At 39.0% G+C, this 13,215-nt stretch overlaps 1 protein-coding gene across 21 annotated transcripts in view; it reads right to left on the reverse strand.

The window, feature by feature from the left end:
* The window catches only part of NAV2 (neuron navigator 2), a 664,394-nt gene that overhangs the window by 4,175 nt on the left and 647,004 nt on the right, over positions 1-13,215 (reverse strand). For 20 of the 21 annotated variants that reach the window (XM_065592583.1, XM_065592584.1, XM_065592590.1 and 17 more), the window contains 10 exons: positions 12,921-13,080; positions 12,332-12,432; positions 10,514-10,609; positions 9,931-10,099; positions 7,431-7,666; positions 6,251-6,405; positions 5,653-5,724; positions 5,280-5,476; positions 4,724-4,842; positions 689-892 (listed from right to left, as the gene is read on the reverse strand). In XM_065592583.1, coding sequence (XP_065448655.1) covers positions 689-892; positions 4,724-4,842; positions 5,280-5,476; positions 5,653-5,724; positions 6,251-6,405; positions 7,431-7,666; positions 9,931-10,099; positions 10,514-10,609; positions 12,332-12,432; positions 12,921-13,080 — 1,509 coding nt within the window. Of the gene's footprint in view, positions 1-688; positions 893-4,723; positions 4,843-5,279; positions 5,477-5,652; positions 5,725-6,250; positions 6,406-7,430; positions 7,667-9,294; positions 9,387-9,930; positions 10,100-10,513; positions 10,610-12,331; positions 12,433-12,920; positions 13,081-13,215 lie in introns of all 21 variants that reach the window. The other variant, XR_010600575.1, reaches the window with a different exon arrangement.

Raw genomic sequence — 13,215 nt, forward strand, 5'->3', positions numbered from 1 at the left:
ATTATTGCAATAACTGTTTTCACCAGGAAGAAAGCTGCATGAACTAGTGTTACCATCAGGCTCATATTCAAATGTGCATTAGCAAGCAAATCCAAAGCTTAAACTATTGTATATATTGTGTACAATGTTTAAAATCTTGGTTTCCATACACTTGCATGCTACTTGCTGATTAATAAATTAGACACCAATTATGTAAGCCTGAACCAGAAAAATCGCTCAATATCATAGTGACACAGCTATCCTGTGATATTGGCCGGGCAGGTTAGGTCAAGAATTTTCACGACATTATACTAATGTGTTCTATTAAATCATGTATTTGCATACTTTATATATACACACACAAACACCAGAAATACGCAAAAGGCATCTAGTTTATTGTGCAAAGCTTTACACGAGGTGGACGAAGTTTCCTTCATATTCTTATAGTCATTTTAGCTACACTCTGACAACTAGGAGAACTGAGTATTCTCCTTCATTGTATCTGGCAGAATTACACCTGACACACTGGTCTCCTGTGGCAGTGCATTCCACAGGCTGACTGTACTCTGTGGCAAGAAATATTTCCTTGTAATTCTAAAACATTTAACACTCTTAGCTTGTCACTTACTCTTTCATTCCTATTTGTTTTTCCCCCTAGAAAGTACAGTATATCCTAATTAGCTCTGGAGCTTTCGATGAGAGAACTCACCAAAGGATCTCCTTCAGCGTCACTCGGGGGAACTTGTTTGCTAGTTGAACCTTCCCGTGGCATTGAGTACCCATCAAATCCAACATCTTCAGGCCGCAGTTGCAGCAACGGAGGCCACTCGTGGTGCTGTGGAGTGGCTGCCCAGGGATACGTGTCCATTACCCATTTGGCTGGATCCTCCCAGGGAGCTCTCCTTCCATACAACTAGAAAACAAGAGCAAATGCATCTCTTAACATAGGTCTGTAATATAATGGGAACTACTACTTTAGTCCATGCTTGTCTCATCAAAGTGAACTCTTGTGTCACGGTTCTCCCAGTGTGGAAAACACTCTGAATGAAAGGTTTCAGAGTAGCAGCCGTGTTAGTCTGTATCCGCAAAAAGAACAGGAGTACTTGTGGCACTTTAGAGACTAACAAATTTATTAGAGCATAAGCTTTCGTGGGCTACTGCCCACTTCAAGGCTGGTCAAACAGGGTGTGACTTTCATCCTTATTACTCTGACTGTGAAGTTCTAGCTATGTAATGGTAACTGACTCAGAGGAGGCTGAGCATTTCCTTTGAGACCACAAACCCTCTTAATCTGCCACCAACTGGGGAGAAAGAGAACCTGAGAACAAACAACATTGCTTCAGAAGTTGAGTGCACCACCTCTCTGTTCCTATTTCTTTTGGACTAAATAAACAAAATACAAGTCACTAGTGTACACATCCTGTCTGCAGTGGAATACCAAATATTTGCTTTCAAAGTCACCAAGAAGTTGCAGTAGGTTGCTAGAACATATAAGTGTAGCTGCTCGATGCTTTTAATCAGAAACTATGGGGATGAATGCCAAGGAAATACTTTTTGAAGTCATTGGACTTTTGGACTTTCTCTGTGCTCACACTAGTGAGAGTGCCAGCAGAATCTGGCTCCGTATGATCAGCCTCGAAACACACACACCTCCAGAAAGGTGTTTTGATTTGAACTTAATGGTCAGGAAAACACAGCCAGTGCTGCTGAGCTAGATCATTTGTTTTATTTTTAAATAAACGCTCTTTGATCTATTCAGATCACTTAGTTTTCATTAGATGAAAACTCACTATTGAGCCACATGGGTTGCCAAAGCAGACGCCAAATGAAAAGAGATCTTCAAGTTTTCACTTCTGCTATAGGGTGACTGCCCTTCAGGAACTGGATTTCAGTAGCTGCTCTTTGTTACTTGAGCTCAAAGGATTCAGACTCCCCTTTACGGTGTACAGTGATGAGTGAAGCAATAAGACACAGTAGGAGGTCATGGTTGTATTATGAGAACATCTGAATGCCTTTAATCCACGGGGTATAACTCAGTGCTAACCCTCACCCCAAATCCCTTTATTGACATTAAGAACACTTTTTATGATGAAGGCAAATGTGTTTCGACACACGGAAATGGTTGATGTTGGTATGTTAGAAAGCTGAAAAGCAACTGAGCTGTGAGATTCTCTCAGATTAATCCCAATGTTCTCATTTTAGATTATTCTCCAGACATCTGAACAAAGCCTCAACCCAAGAATGTTTACAATACAGAATGCAAAAGCCAGCCACAAAAAGGATATTTAGCCATGAACCCATCCTCCCTTACGCTCTTAGAAAGCTCAATTGAAGCCAAATTCCTGAAGTCCTGGCTCCTCACCCTCAGTCAGCATTCTGTCTCTCAGAATCTATCCCCACCCAACACTGAGTTTTTAGATGCATTTTTACAGAAAATAATTACAGTCTTGAACAGACTTCCTCACAACCAACCAAGACATAAATAAAATAAAATATCATTTTGAGATTAATTTGTTGATTTTCATATCATAGTCTGAAAAGTAGCAATGATTGACAACCCCATATATTAAGCACTAATAGGTGGAACTGGAGAGGAATAAATGAGGAAAGAGACAGAGAGATTAATACACCAGTTCCACACACTACCTTCAGTGCAGTTACTCCCAATTTATACTGGGATAAGTGAGGAGAAAAATCAAGACCACAGATTTTCCATTCATTTCTGGACAAACAGACTCTGACAATTTTGGAAACTAAAGATTTAAAAATATCTGAATGAGACAGCCACTTCATAACGGTCACGAAAGCTGTTCAGTGACTAAACAGCTCCTATAAAGAGGAAGTACTTTTCCTTTAGCAGAAGTGGTGGGGATAAAGGGATTTGCCAACTCTTTCAGAGCTCAAGAACAGCTCAGTTTCCTCCAACTTCCACTCATCTATCATTGAGGCTGCTATCCTTATTGGCCAAGCAGGGCTCGTCAGGGCAAACTCTGAAGCCTATCAGTGCTATTTCTTATATTGGCTATTACTGTCGATGGCACTGGGAGCAATAGACAACTACTCCCCTCCTAATCCAGCATGCTGTCTCCAGAACAATCCAAAAAGAATGGTCCCAACCAGTGGCCTCGTTAGAGAATCAAATCTAGTTCTCCTGGATGGTGATGGGGAGTGTCAGCACCAAATATGCACCAAGACAATAGTGTTTGAATGCTATTAGCTATGCGGAAGAAACAGCACGATTAAAATGATCTTCCAATGAAACAAATGTGCTACTGAGATTAATGTACTTAAAGGGAACATCATCATCTGAGAAATGTTTTCTCAAATTTTTGCTCATGTTTGTGATAGTGAATTAGATCAGGAAGATTAATAGCCAAAGGTCCAGTTCTGTTACTGATCCTGCAGACTGAAGACACATCACAAAAATGAAGTAAGGCACTACTCAGTCTGAGTAAGGGTGGCAGAATGGTGCCCTGAATACATACAGAAAGAAAAACTCCACGGCAACGTCATATAAGAGGAGACTTTGTTACAAAGATACATATATAGCAAACAGACTAATTCCTTCTTGGAAGATTCTGATCCCATCAAATTATATGAGCCAAGTGGCTTATTCCACTGGAGCCACCAAGGAGTTTAAAGTTTATGTGCAATGGTGGTGTATATAAATATAGATTTTTATATATATGGCAACAAAGTGCAGATTAAGAAATTATGCAATGATTAACTGCTTTAAATGTTAGCATTTATTCCATTCTGAAATTATGCCCAAGTGATCAAATGAGTTGGCACAGTTGTCCAGTAGGTGGGGCCAGACAGTCTTAAATCCATCTTTCCCTTCTCAAAAAGAAAATATTCTTCATAATCATTTAGTTAGGTTTCAATGTAAGTTGTGGTAAACTGGGTCTACTATTTAAATCTGTTTCCCCAACGTATGGAGCATTCATCACAGCTGCTAAGCTGCTAAGTGGTGGAGTGATTTGTAAACTCTACATAAGGCTCCTGGGTATTGAAAAAGACAAATGTTTCCATTAATTCCTGACTCCTGACTCCAAACCCCCTGCTCTAGCCAAAGATATGCTGGCTCCCATAAAAGGTAAAAGTGCCAGTACTATCCCAGCTTTCTAAAACTGTTGGAGAACCTGAATTTTTAATCAAATGCTAAGTGCAGGCAGTTCAATAACTCTGCTAAAATTTGAATTAATGAAGGTTTATTTACAGACCCCGGAGGCACTGCAAAGAAATTCAATCAATATTTCATCACCTGGACTGAGAAAAAAATAGACAAAGTGCCTGTGAGAACGATCCTAACACTCGTTCAATAAATCTCTCCCCATGCTGCTTAGTTTCTCTGCTGACAGATAGCTAAAGGTTGTGAGTTCATTGGCCATTGTAAACATACCGCAAATTCACATTTAGTTTTAAGAAGGAAAATTAGGGATAATACTGTAAATGGATGCTTTCAAGTATGGCATTTTTGATGTGGGGTAACATTTTCAAAAGAGCTTAAAAAACTTAAAAGCCTAAATTCCATTTTTAAAAATGGTTTAGGGCACTCAGAAGCCTAATTCTCGTTGAAACTCAAAAGGGATTTAGGCTCCTAATGCCTAAATCATTTTTGAAAATTTTACCCTAAATCTCAGGTAGCTTCTAGAGGAAAGTATTAATGTGGTTCTATTGCATCCAGTATCTCCTTGCTATTTAGACAGAAACCCTATTCAGGGTTCACATTTGACTTCCTCACCTGTAGTCCTTCTCTGACTGCCTCCAAAAGATATGGGATAATAGAGTAGTTCCACAAGTCAGTAAACCAGACCCTAGAACCATCCACGTCTATTGGACAAGAGAGAAAGAGTCGTGGACCTGGAAGGGGAAATTAAAGTCTCATCATTAACATGGTTTGCAGCAGTTAATTCAAAAGCAATATCAAACACCAACTCTAAGTTCTTTGGAGACTGTAACTTAAGTGGTGAGAAGAAATGTACAAATGTCAGCACCTGCTCTTTTTGAGATAATTTGAAAGTTCCTGAATTACCTCGATACTGTATTGCATTCAAGAAGGAACCAATTACAGAGTTCACAAACAGAATTTTAAAAACTCCTTTATGTCTACAATCTATTTATTATGAACCCTTGGTACAGTTTTGCTTGATAGCATGGTCAGTCTAAAAATGTGGCTTTTATAAATCATTTCCCCGCAATGGCTATTTAATTCCAGTGGAGTATGAGGAACTGGAATATATCCTCTCAGTAATGTCAGAGAATGCTTTGGTGCTAGAATGCGAATTCTCAGTTCTCACCAATAGTAACATCAGAGGAACTGTGAGCCTCCAAGAACTTGTTGAGATGCTGCCAGACCTTGGGAATCCAGTCAATGATTTTAACCAGTTCTGCATTTCTCATCCTACCACTGATTTCTGTTTCAATTAGTTTTCGTCTCAGGAAACGACCAAGAAAGCCCTTGACTGGCTCAGTGTGGTTAGCACATAGCACCCATCTAAAGCAGAAGAAGAGAAGTGTCAGAGATTTACCTGTTATTCTAGAGAGTAGTAAAATGACAGGTTAGGTCCTCAGTGGGTTTTGTTCATCCTATCTAGCTGATATTCTCTTTATATTCTCAGCTAAGCAGTAGAACCATAACCATCAGGTAATTTGGCAATTTACATACAGTACCTGAAATTGTGGTGTAGTTGAAGGTTAGGTGTTGAGGATGTGGCCTGGTTCATTGTGCCAATAATGTAAGGACTATGAGAAAACATTGAATAAATCAGTATTTGTAAACTCATTTCTAGGCAATAATTCAAACACATTTAATAAGTAACTTTCAAATTAAGACCTTTGCAACCTTAATATTCAGCTAGGTTTACTCCAGCCCCTAGTCTGCCAGTGCAGTTTATCTGCAGGTATAAATAATTACACTCACATTTTTGTGCCTGCAATGAATTGTGGGTGCAAAACTAACACCTCAAAATAGAGGCCGTCACTGAAACTGGGTTCTTAATATTCAAGGGTTATTGTGTGTGACGAATACAATTTACCCAAATACTTTACTACATTTTTATTACATAGATACACACACATATATAATTTTTTTAACAGTTCTATGCAACTAAACTCTGCTGACAGAATCAGTTCTAGCTGTCTCAGATCATAGTATCAAAAATAATCTGATACATGTTGTCTAGAATGTATTTTATTGACCGGGGTATAAGTCTGGCTATGTGGAAGGATCTGTTTTAGGGTTTGAAGTGTGGGTCTAATATCCCATTACCATTTATGGTACTTGCAGTTCAGAAGCCCATTGAAGATCTCTCCTAGGGAGCTAACATGATGCAAATTGTCCAGAATGATGACAAGAGGCATATCCACAGCATTATTTTCGCTATTACATTGGTCAGCAAGGTTGGACAAGTATTGACGCAGTTCCTGCAAAGTATATGTAGAAGAGAAAGCTGGTTTTCATCTTATTCCTTGGAAACCCAGTTAACAGAGAAAAACGATTTGCTATTTGACTGTTGGATTCAGTTCTAGAAATGCTCCTGATAAAGAATATAACATAGCCTGCTTTGCTTTAGTCACAAGAGGTCAGATTGTTCCAAGTGGAATAATCATATGACTTCTACTTTTAATTTTTGTTTTAATCCGAATACTTTCGGGTGTTACAGACTCAAAGATGTACCAGGAGTTCTGTTTGGGAAGCCTATTTGGGGATTCCCAGGGGCCGTCTGCCTTTTTGCTAAAGCAGCTTGCGCTACACTGTTCTGGCAACACTACACAGAGCGCTGAGATGTTTTAAGCACTTACTCATATCTCCGTATACTGGGTAAGCAGGTGAGAAAGTTACAGAAGGAGCAGTGCACCTCAGCTGCCCATGCTTGCCATGTTTGATCACATTCTTGCCATTGTGTTACTAACTACAGCACAGAGAATGAGCCCGGCCATGATGCTCATTTGCGGAGGCAGAAGTTAGATGGCTTGGACAATGCCATGAAAGAAGGATGAGTTCAGTGCCACCGCTGAACATTTGGGTGAGATTGCTCTCATCTTCTCTAAAGTGTGCATTAAACAGGATGGCCCAAATTATATCAGTTGCTAGTGACCACACTTTCCAGCACTTTGCTCCAAAGAACTCTCTATTCCACCTGAGGCCATCACATACATAGCTTGGCAGGACAGCATTGTTTTCTTACCTACAAACCTTACCAGAGATATACACAGAAAAATACTGCTGCTATTATTTGTAGGCACATAGCCACTCTAGCTTTTATGTTAATACAACGTAGAGGTGCATTATACTGTTACCTTTTTTTTTCTTCAAAGCACCCAATAGCTCTCTCAAAGGTTTTACATCACAGTAGCTTACTGATATTTACTTAAAATTTAACAGCTGAATTCCTCATTTCTGGCACATAGTAGCAGTGTTTCTATAAAGATACCTTCCATTTTCTCACCTTACTGGACTTATGATCCACATTGAAGGTTGCAATAACTCCATCAGCCAGCTCTCTGCCTTCTCTAAGTACCATAAACTCAGAAAGACGATTTGCTAGGTACGTTTTACCAGTGCCACTTGGCCCAGACAAGATAATCCGTCTATGTTCCATTAAGAGAGAGACATATCGCTGAAGTATAGGCTTTGGAATCAGTGACTCAAACACCAGACAGTCCAAACTGTTCTCACAGATACCTGCATTTAGAAAATCATCATCATTCAGGGGATCCATAACTTGCTAAAGTTGCTAAAAGTTTTGGGGTTTTTTTTAAAAAGGGTTTTTAAACTTTTCTCTGAGTAGCAAAAATATCAGTTCCCATTGAGAAAAATGTATGCATTTCCACTGCCAAGTTTAGACTAAATTAGAGCTAAAGGGTAAAAGAAAGCACTGATTTAAAATAGAAAATCTGATTGTGTGTGACCCTGTGGCCAGTTATACCAGGAAACAACCCAAAAGCTTCACTCAGAAGTTGCAGACTCCACCCACACCAATCATAAGCAGAACCTTCCCTACCCCAGATGAAGACTCCTTTCTACACTATAGCATTTCTCATGGTAGAGAAGAGTCATGAATCAGTTAGTTATATTGAATGCAAAGTGTCTTTACTGGGACCTCTCCTGGCTCTCTAGCTCCCAGACTAGCCAACACAGCCTACGCTTCCTAAGTCCTGCCCTGGACAAATGGTCATAGATATAATTTCTGGATAAACTATATGCCCATGAGCCATCATCATTCTTTAGATTTCCTCCACCATGGAGCAGTGAAAGTTTATTTTGTCTATCAAGAACTGCTGGGTATAGCCTGGCTTCCAGTTCTATTGTAGACAAATCTATTCACAGGCCATTTCATTGTCAAGTACAGTCACAGAAAGAGATACATTTACCCAGAATTTAGCCATTTATTTTTGCTCTGCAAAACAAACCTATCTATCATCAAGTCCCCCTGCCTTCACCAAACATCCAAACCATTTGAAATTAAACTCCTTCTGTGTATTATGATAGACACAGCTTCAGGCATAACAATTTCCATAGAAGAGCATTTGTGCAATGTCAGCAGTCACTTTAGGCAGAACTGGCTCAGGGCAAGCACACAAAGCTTAAAAATAAACTGAAGGAAGGGAATGTTAGCACATCAACGGCTGAGAGAATTGTTAGCACCTGACTGATTACTTACAAGATCAAACATTTGTATGCACAGCTCTATATCTGGAAGGTATAAATGAATTAGTGGCTTCCCACAAATTGATTAAAATAGAATTTTTAAAATAAAAATGTAAGTATATCATAAATGAGTCTACAAAGAACAAGTAAAGCTATTACAAGCTGAATATATAGCTTATTTAGTATGACAAGTTTTCAAGCAACATTTTCATTCAAATTGTACTGTGGGGCTTTTAGAAGAATGTCTTGGTTCTTGGATAAACCTGAATAAAATGAAATGTTTCAGTACTTTTGTGATTATGTTTTTCCTACTTTACAGCTAATATTAACACTAAGGGCTTGTCTATTCTGTGGGATGATATGCTTCACAGGCATGTGATTTCTCAAGTGCACTAATGTGTTGCATATTCATTGGCCCATGTAGACTCTGCTGGTGCACTTTAACAAAGTACTGTTTCAAACAGTACTATGTTCAAGCATACTTTGCACACCAGCACTAAATTACACAGGTGAGGCTGTGGTGGTAACTTAATGGTACTGCTGCTGTGTAGGGCCATGAAAGAGAAATTGATTCCATTCCTGGGTCCCTCTTTTTCATGACAGCAAGCCTGTTCAGTCCTTTATGTGGTAGGAAGAGAACATTTTCTGTTGCTTAACAGCACCTCTGGTTGATTAAATGAGCAGCACTGTCAGCCAATAAAGGGACTCCCATACGGTTCACCTCAGCTGGAAGGAAGTTGATTATGGCACAGATCTGAAGAGAGGGAGGGGACAGAATGAGTCACCAAAAGAAATATAGAAGATTCCCCCCCTCCCCCCCTCAGCCAATTAAAGAAAGAAGGAAGGAAAGAACAGACGCAGCAGAGTTCAAACCATGAATCCTAGGACCTTTTCTTGGTTCTACCTGTGACCTAATGAGGGGCCTTTACTGAAGTCGATGGGCCCTGGTGGAGAAAGGTGCTAATCAATAGGAGTAAGGGTATCAGAGTCTAGACCAAGGTGCATTCCGAATCCAGGATGAAATCTGCTGCAAGTGCAATTGTTATTACTACTATTACAGGACTAAGAAGATACAGTGATACTGAATTTGGGTACAGGCCCAATGTCCTAAAACTCTTCAGAGTCTAATGCTTAAATTAACAAATGTCACTGAAGAAGTAAGGTACAGGTGGGTTAAAGTGAGAGACAGGGAAAAAGAAATGTAATAAAACTTCTCCGATTCTCCGAGCTTCCTAAAACCATGGGCGTTATCAGATATAATTACTGAGATCTACAATGGATGGATCAAGTATAATTACCTTTGATAGTAACTGAGATGGTGTTGTTTTCGCCAACCAGATAGCCACAGGGCAGCAGTTCAGGAGTCTCGGCACTATTTGTGCGTTTGATTTCCCCAATGTTGTATCCCAAAACACTGTCTGAATTCAATCCTAGCTGACTCACTGGATCCACATGAATGATATATTCCTGGGGTGAAAAAATAAACTTCTAAAATCTACTTGCCCTGAAGGTTCTATGTCACAACACCACCACACAACACTTAGGTAGTGCTTTGCATTTTCAAAGTGCTATACAAACATTATCTAATTAGTCCTCACAGCATCCCTCTGAAGTAGGATGGTAACTGTTATCTCTACTTTACAAACAAGGAAGTTGAGGTAGAAAGAGGTTAATTGAATTGCCCAAAGTCACACAGCATGTCTGTCTGAGCCAAGATTAGAATTCAGTGCTCCCTGGCACCAAGCTTGCATTCAGACCAATATGCAAATCCAAGTCTCCATGGAGGGCCACAAGATATTGTAGTTAGATATACTGTTAACTATGAAAACATTTATTACTGAGTGGGAAGATTCAAATACACAGTAAATTGTCACTGTTTACCTTAAATAACCGTCTAACAACCCCATCCAGTACATCCCATTTTGTCTTGCCACTGACTCCAATGCAGCCAATGAGGAAGAGGCGGGGCCTGGAATCCTAATACATACAAACATATTAATTAAAATGAAAAGAAAGCTAATGATGTGAGACTGTCCAAAGTAAATGATTTGTTTAAAATCCTGGTTTGTCTCTACCACAGTTGGTCTCTACTTTATAACAACATAAGGTAAATTTTGAAAACCATACCAAAATCCTCCCTATTCTACTGAATAATCTTTGCAATGTTAAATGCACAATTAAAATAATGGTTATTAATATAAAAGGCACTTAAAATTCAATCCACCAGAAGTTTTAAATATCAGGAAGTAGAGCTTAGCAAGAAGAAGAAAATTATAGCCATTATAATCAGAAACTGAGCTTGTGGTACCATATTTATTTTCTCAATAACTTCCAGATCTAATATGCTCAATTTACAAGTAAAAAAAGTCTTCCCCTTCCCATTTCTGAAAACTCCACCAGGGATCTGAAAATCAAGTTAGATTCTTTGTATCTGTTGGCAATAAAGATTATACTATGAGAATTTAGCTGACAATTTTGTTCATGATTGTCTAAGGGAGAACAGAAAGAACAGAAATCAACTTGTTTTGCAACAACTGTATGGGATCTGCACTGCTAACAGAAGGAAAAATAGTTGTTGTCATTAAAAATAACAGATACGACTCCAAGATACATCAGTGTAATAAGATACCATTTTTATTTAAAAAGAAGAACAGGAGGACTTGTGGCACCTTAGAGACTAACAAATTTATTAGAGCATAAGCTTTCGTGGACTACAGCCCACTTCTTCGGATGCATATAGAATGGAACATATATACATATACATATATGTTCCATTCTATATGCATCCGAAGAAGTGGGCTGTAGTCCACGAAAGCTTATGCTCTAATAAATTTGTTAGTCTCTAAGGTGCCACAAGTCCTCCTGTTCTTCTTTTTGCGGATACAGACTAACACGGCTGCTACTCTGAAACCTTTCATTTTTATTTAATTACTTTTCTGATCATGAACACAGGTCTAGTCAAATAGAATTAAACAAATCATTTTTATAGTTAATTTGCTTATACATGGGTGCATCCTTGGTGAATTAATTTCCCCACAGAATTTATTCAAGTACATTTGGCATTTAATGGAAAGCAGATCTGTTGACTCAGTTGCATCTCCAATTATTTGATTTATCTTATGTCACCCTATTTAATACATGCATGTGTGAGTGACACAAACGATTGCTCAAATAGGTGTTTATTAAGGAACAGCTACTCAATGATTTGGTTTGATTGGTGCTCTGTAAATGCAATTTAGCAGATTTACACATGCACTACACGTTTATTAAGAGGACTGCAATGCACAAGACTTGAAACGTGTTTGTTGTTTAATCTGTTTAGAATTAACCAGGTGTGTTTGGAGGTCAGGGGATAGGGGTGTTTAAGCCTGGAACAGTTTCAAAATGTGACCCTGATTTAAATGTAGACAATTTGGGCTGGAATGACAAACTTTGGGTCTCCTCAGACTGGATCCATTAGTTTTGCTGTGAGGCAGGCCACTCTTCTTACTGCCTATCTCAACAGAATGATTTGAATGCTAAATTAGTATGAGAACTGGAGAACTGCTAAAAGAATTTTAAAATATTTGCAAAAAATAAATAAATGCAAAACAGCTTCCAAGCAGTAAAGAGAGGAGTTCAGGATCAAGCCCCGCCCAACCCACTTACATTTCAAAGCTGAGGAGAGGGTATAGAGGCCTAATATAGAACACAACTCACCTCCTTCCATTTAATTTCATCCTGAAAGTTAACAACTATTTTAACATGCCTGCCTCCTTCCTTCCGGGCACAGCCATCACCAGGGTCATCTAATAGCATGTCTGTGAATGGCAAACATCAGTCTCTTAGTTTTACAATGACAGCAATGAAGAGCATTACACCAATATTTTTGTTACACTGTGACAGAACACAACTTAGGCCTCACGTGCATAGAGGCATAACGTGAGAATATTGTTAGTGACATCCCTCCCAAATCTGCTTACGATTCTCAAAAAGGGAAAGTCACAGAATATTACCATCAGTTACCCCATATTTTCCTTCCTACAAAATATAATGTTCACAAATGAACGTTACACAATTAAATGTCTCTGAACATGATTCTGTGTAGCTGAGGTCATAATTGGAAAGCTAGGTTTTAGGGTGTAGCAGAATATGACAACGTTCTAATAGAAGGGTTTATCCCAGTGGCTGACACATATCCACACCAGAGCCATTAATAAACCTTATTCTTTTGTTTCTCATGGCTAACTAAAGTGAACATTCCAACTACAGGATAAAACTTGCCCATTGCCTTTCACAGTATGCTCACCGAGGCTGGTAGACTCTGTGAGGTTCAGGCTGTGCTGAGAGAGACCCATGGACTGTCTTGGCGAGGATGAAATGGAAACCTGAGACTGAGCCCTGCTACAGCTGCCATGGTTTTCAGACTTCAACCGGTCATTTTCTGCTTTTAACTTCTCAATCTCGCTCTTGAAAAGAAAAGTCAGCAGACAAGAGGCACATGTTACCTCAATTCATTTATGAGTGGCTGCAAGTATACATTTCAAGAAACTAACTAAAGTATCTAAAGAATAAACCCCAGATGTTTAATAAGATGCACTTTT

The sequence above is a fragment of the Chrysemys picta genome, chromosome 4 (assembly GCF_011386835.1).
Source record: "Chrysemys picta bellii isolate R12L10 chromosome 4, ASM1138683v2, whole genome shotgun sequence".
Taxonomy (NCBI): Eukaryota; Metazoa; Chordata; order Testudines; family Emydidae; genus Chrysemys; species Chrysemys picta.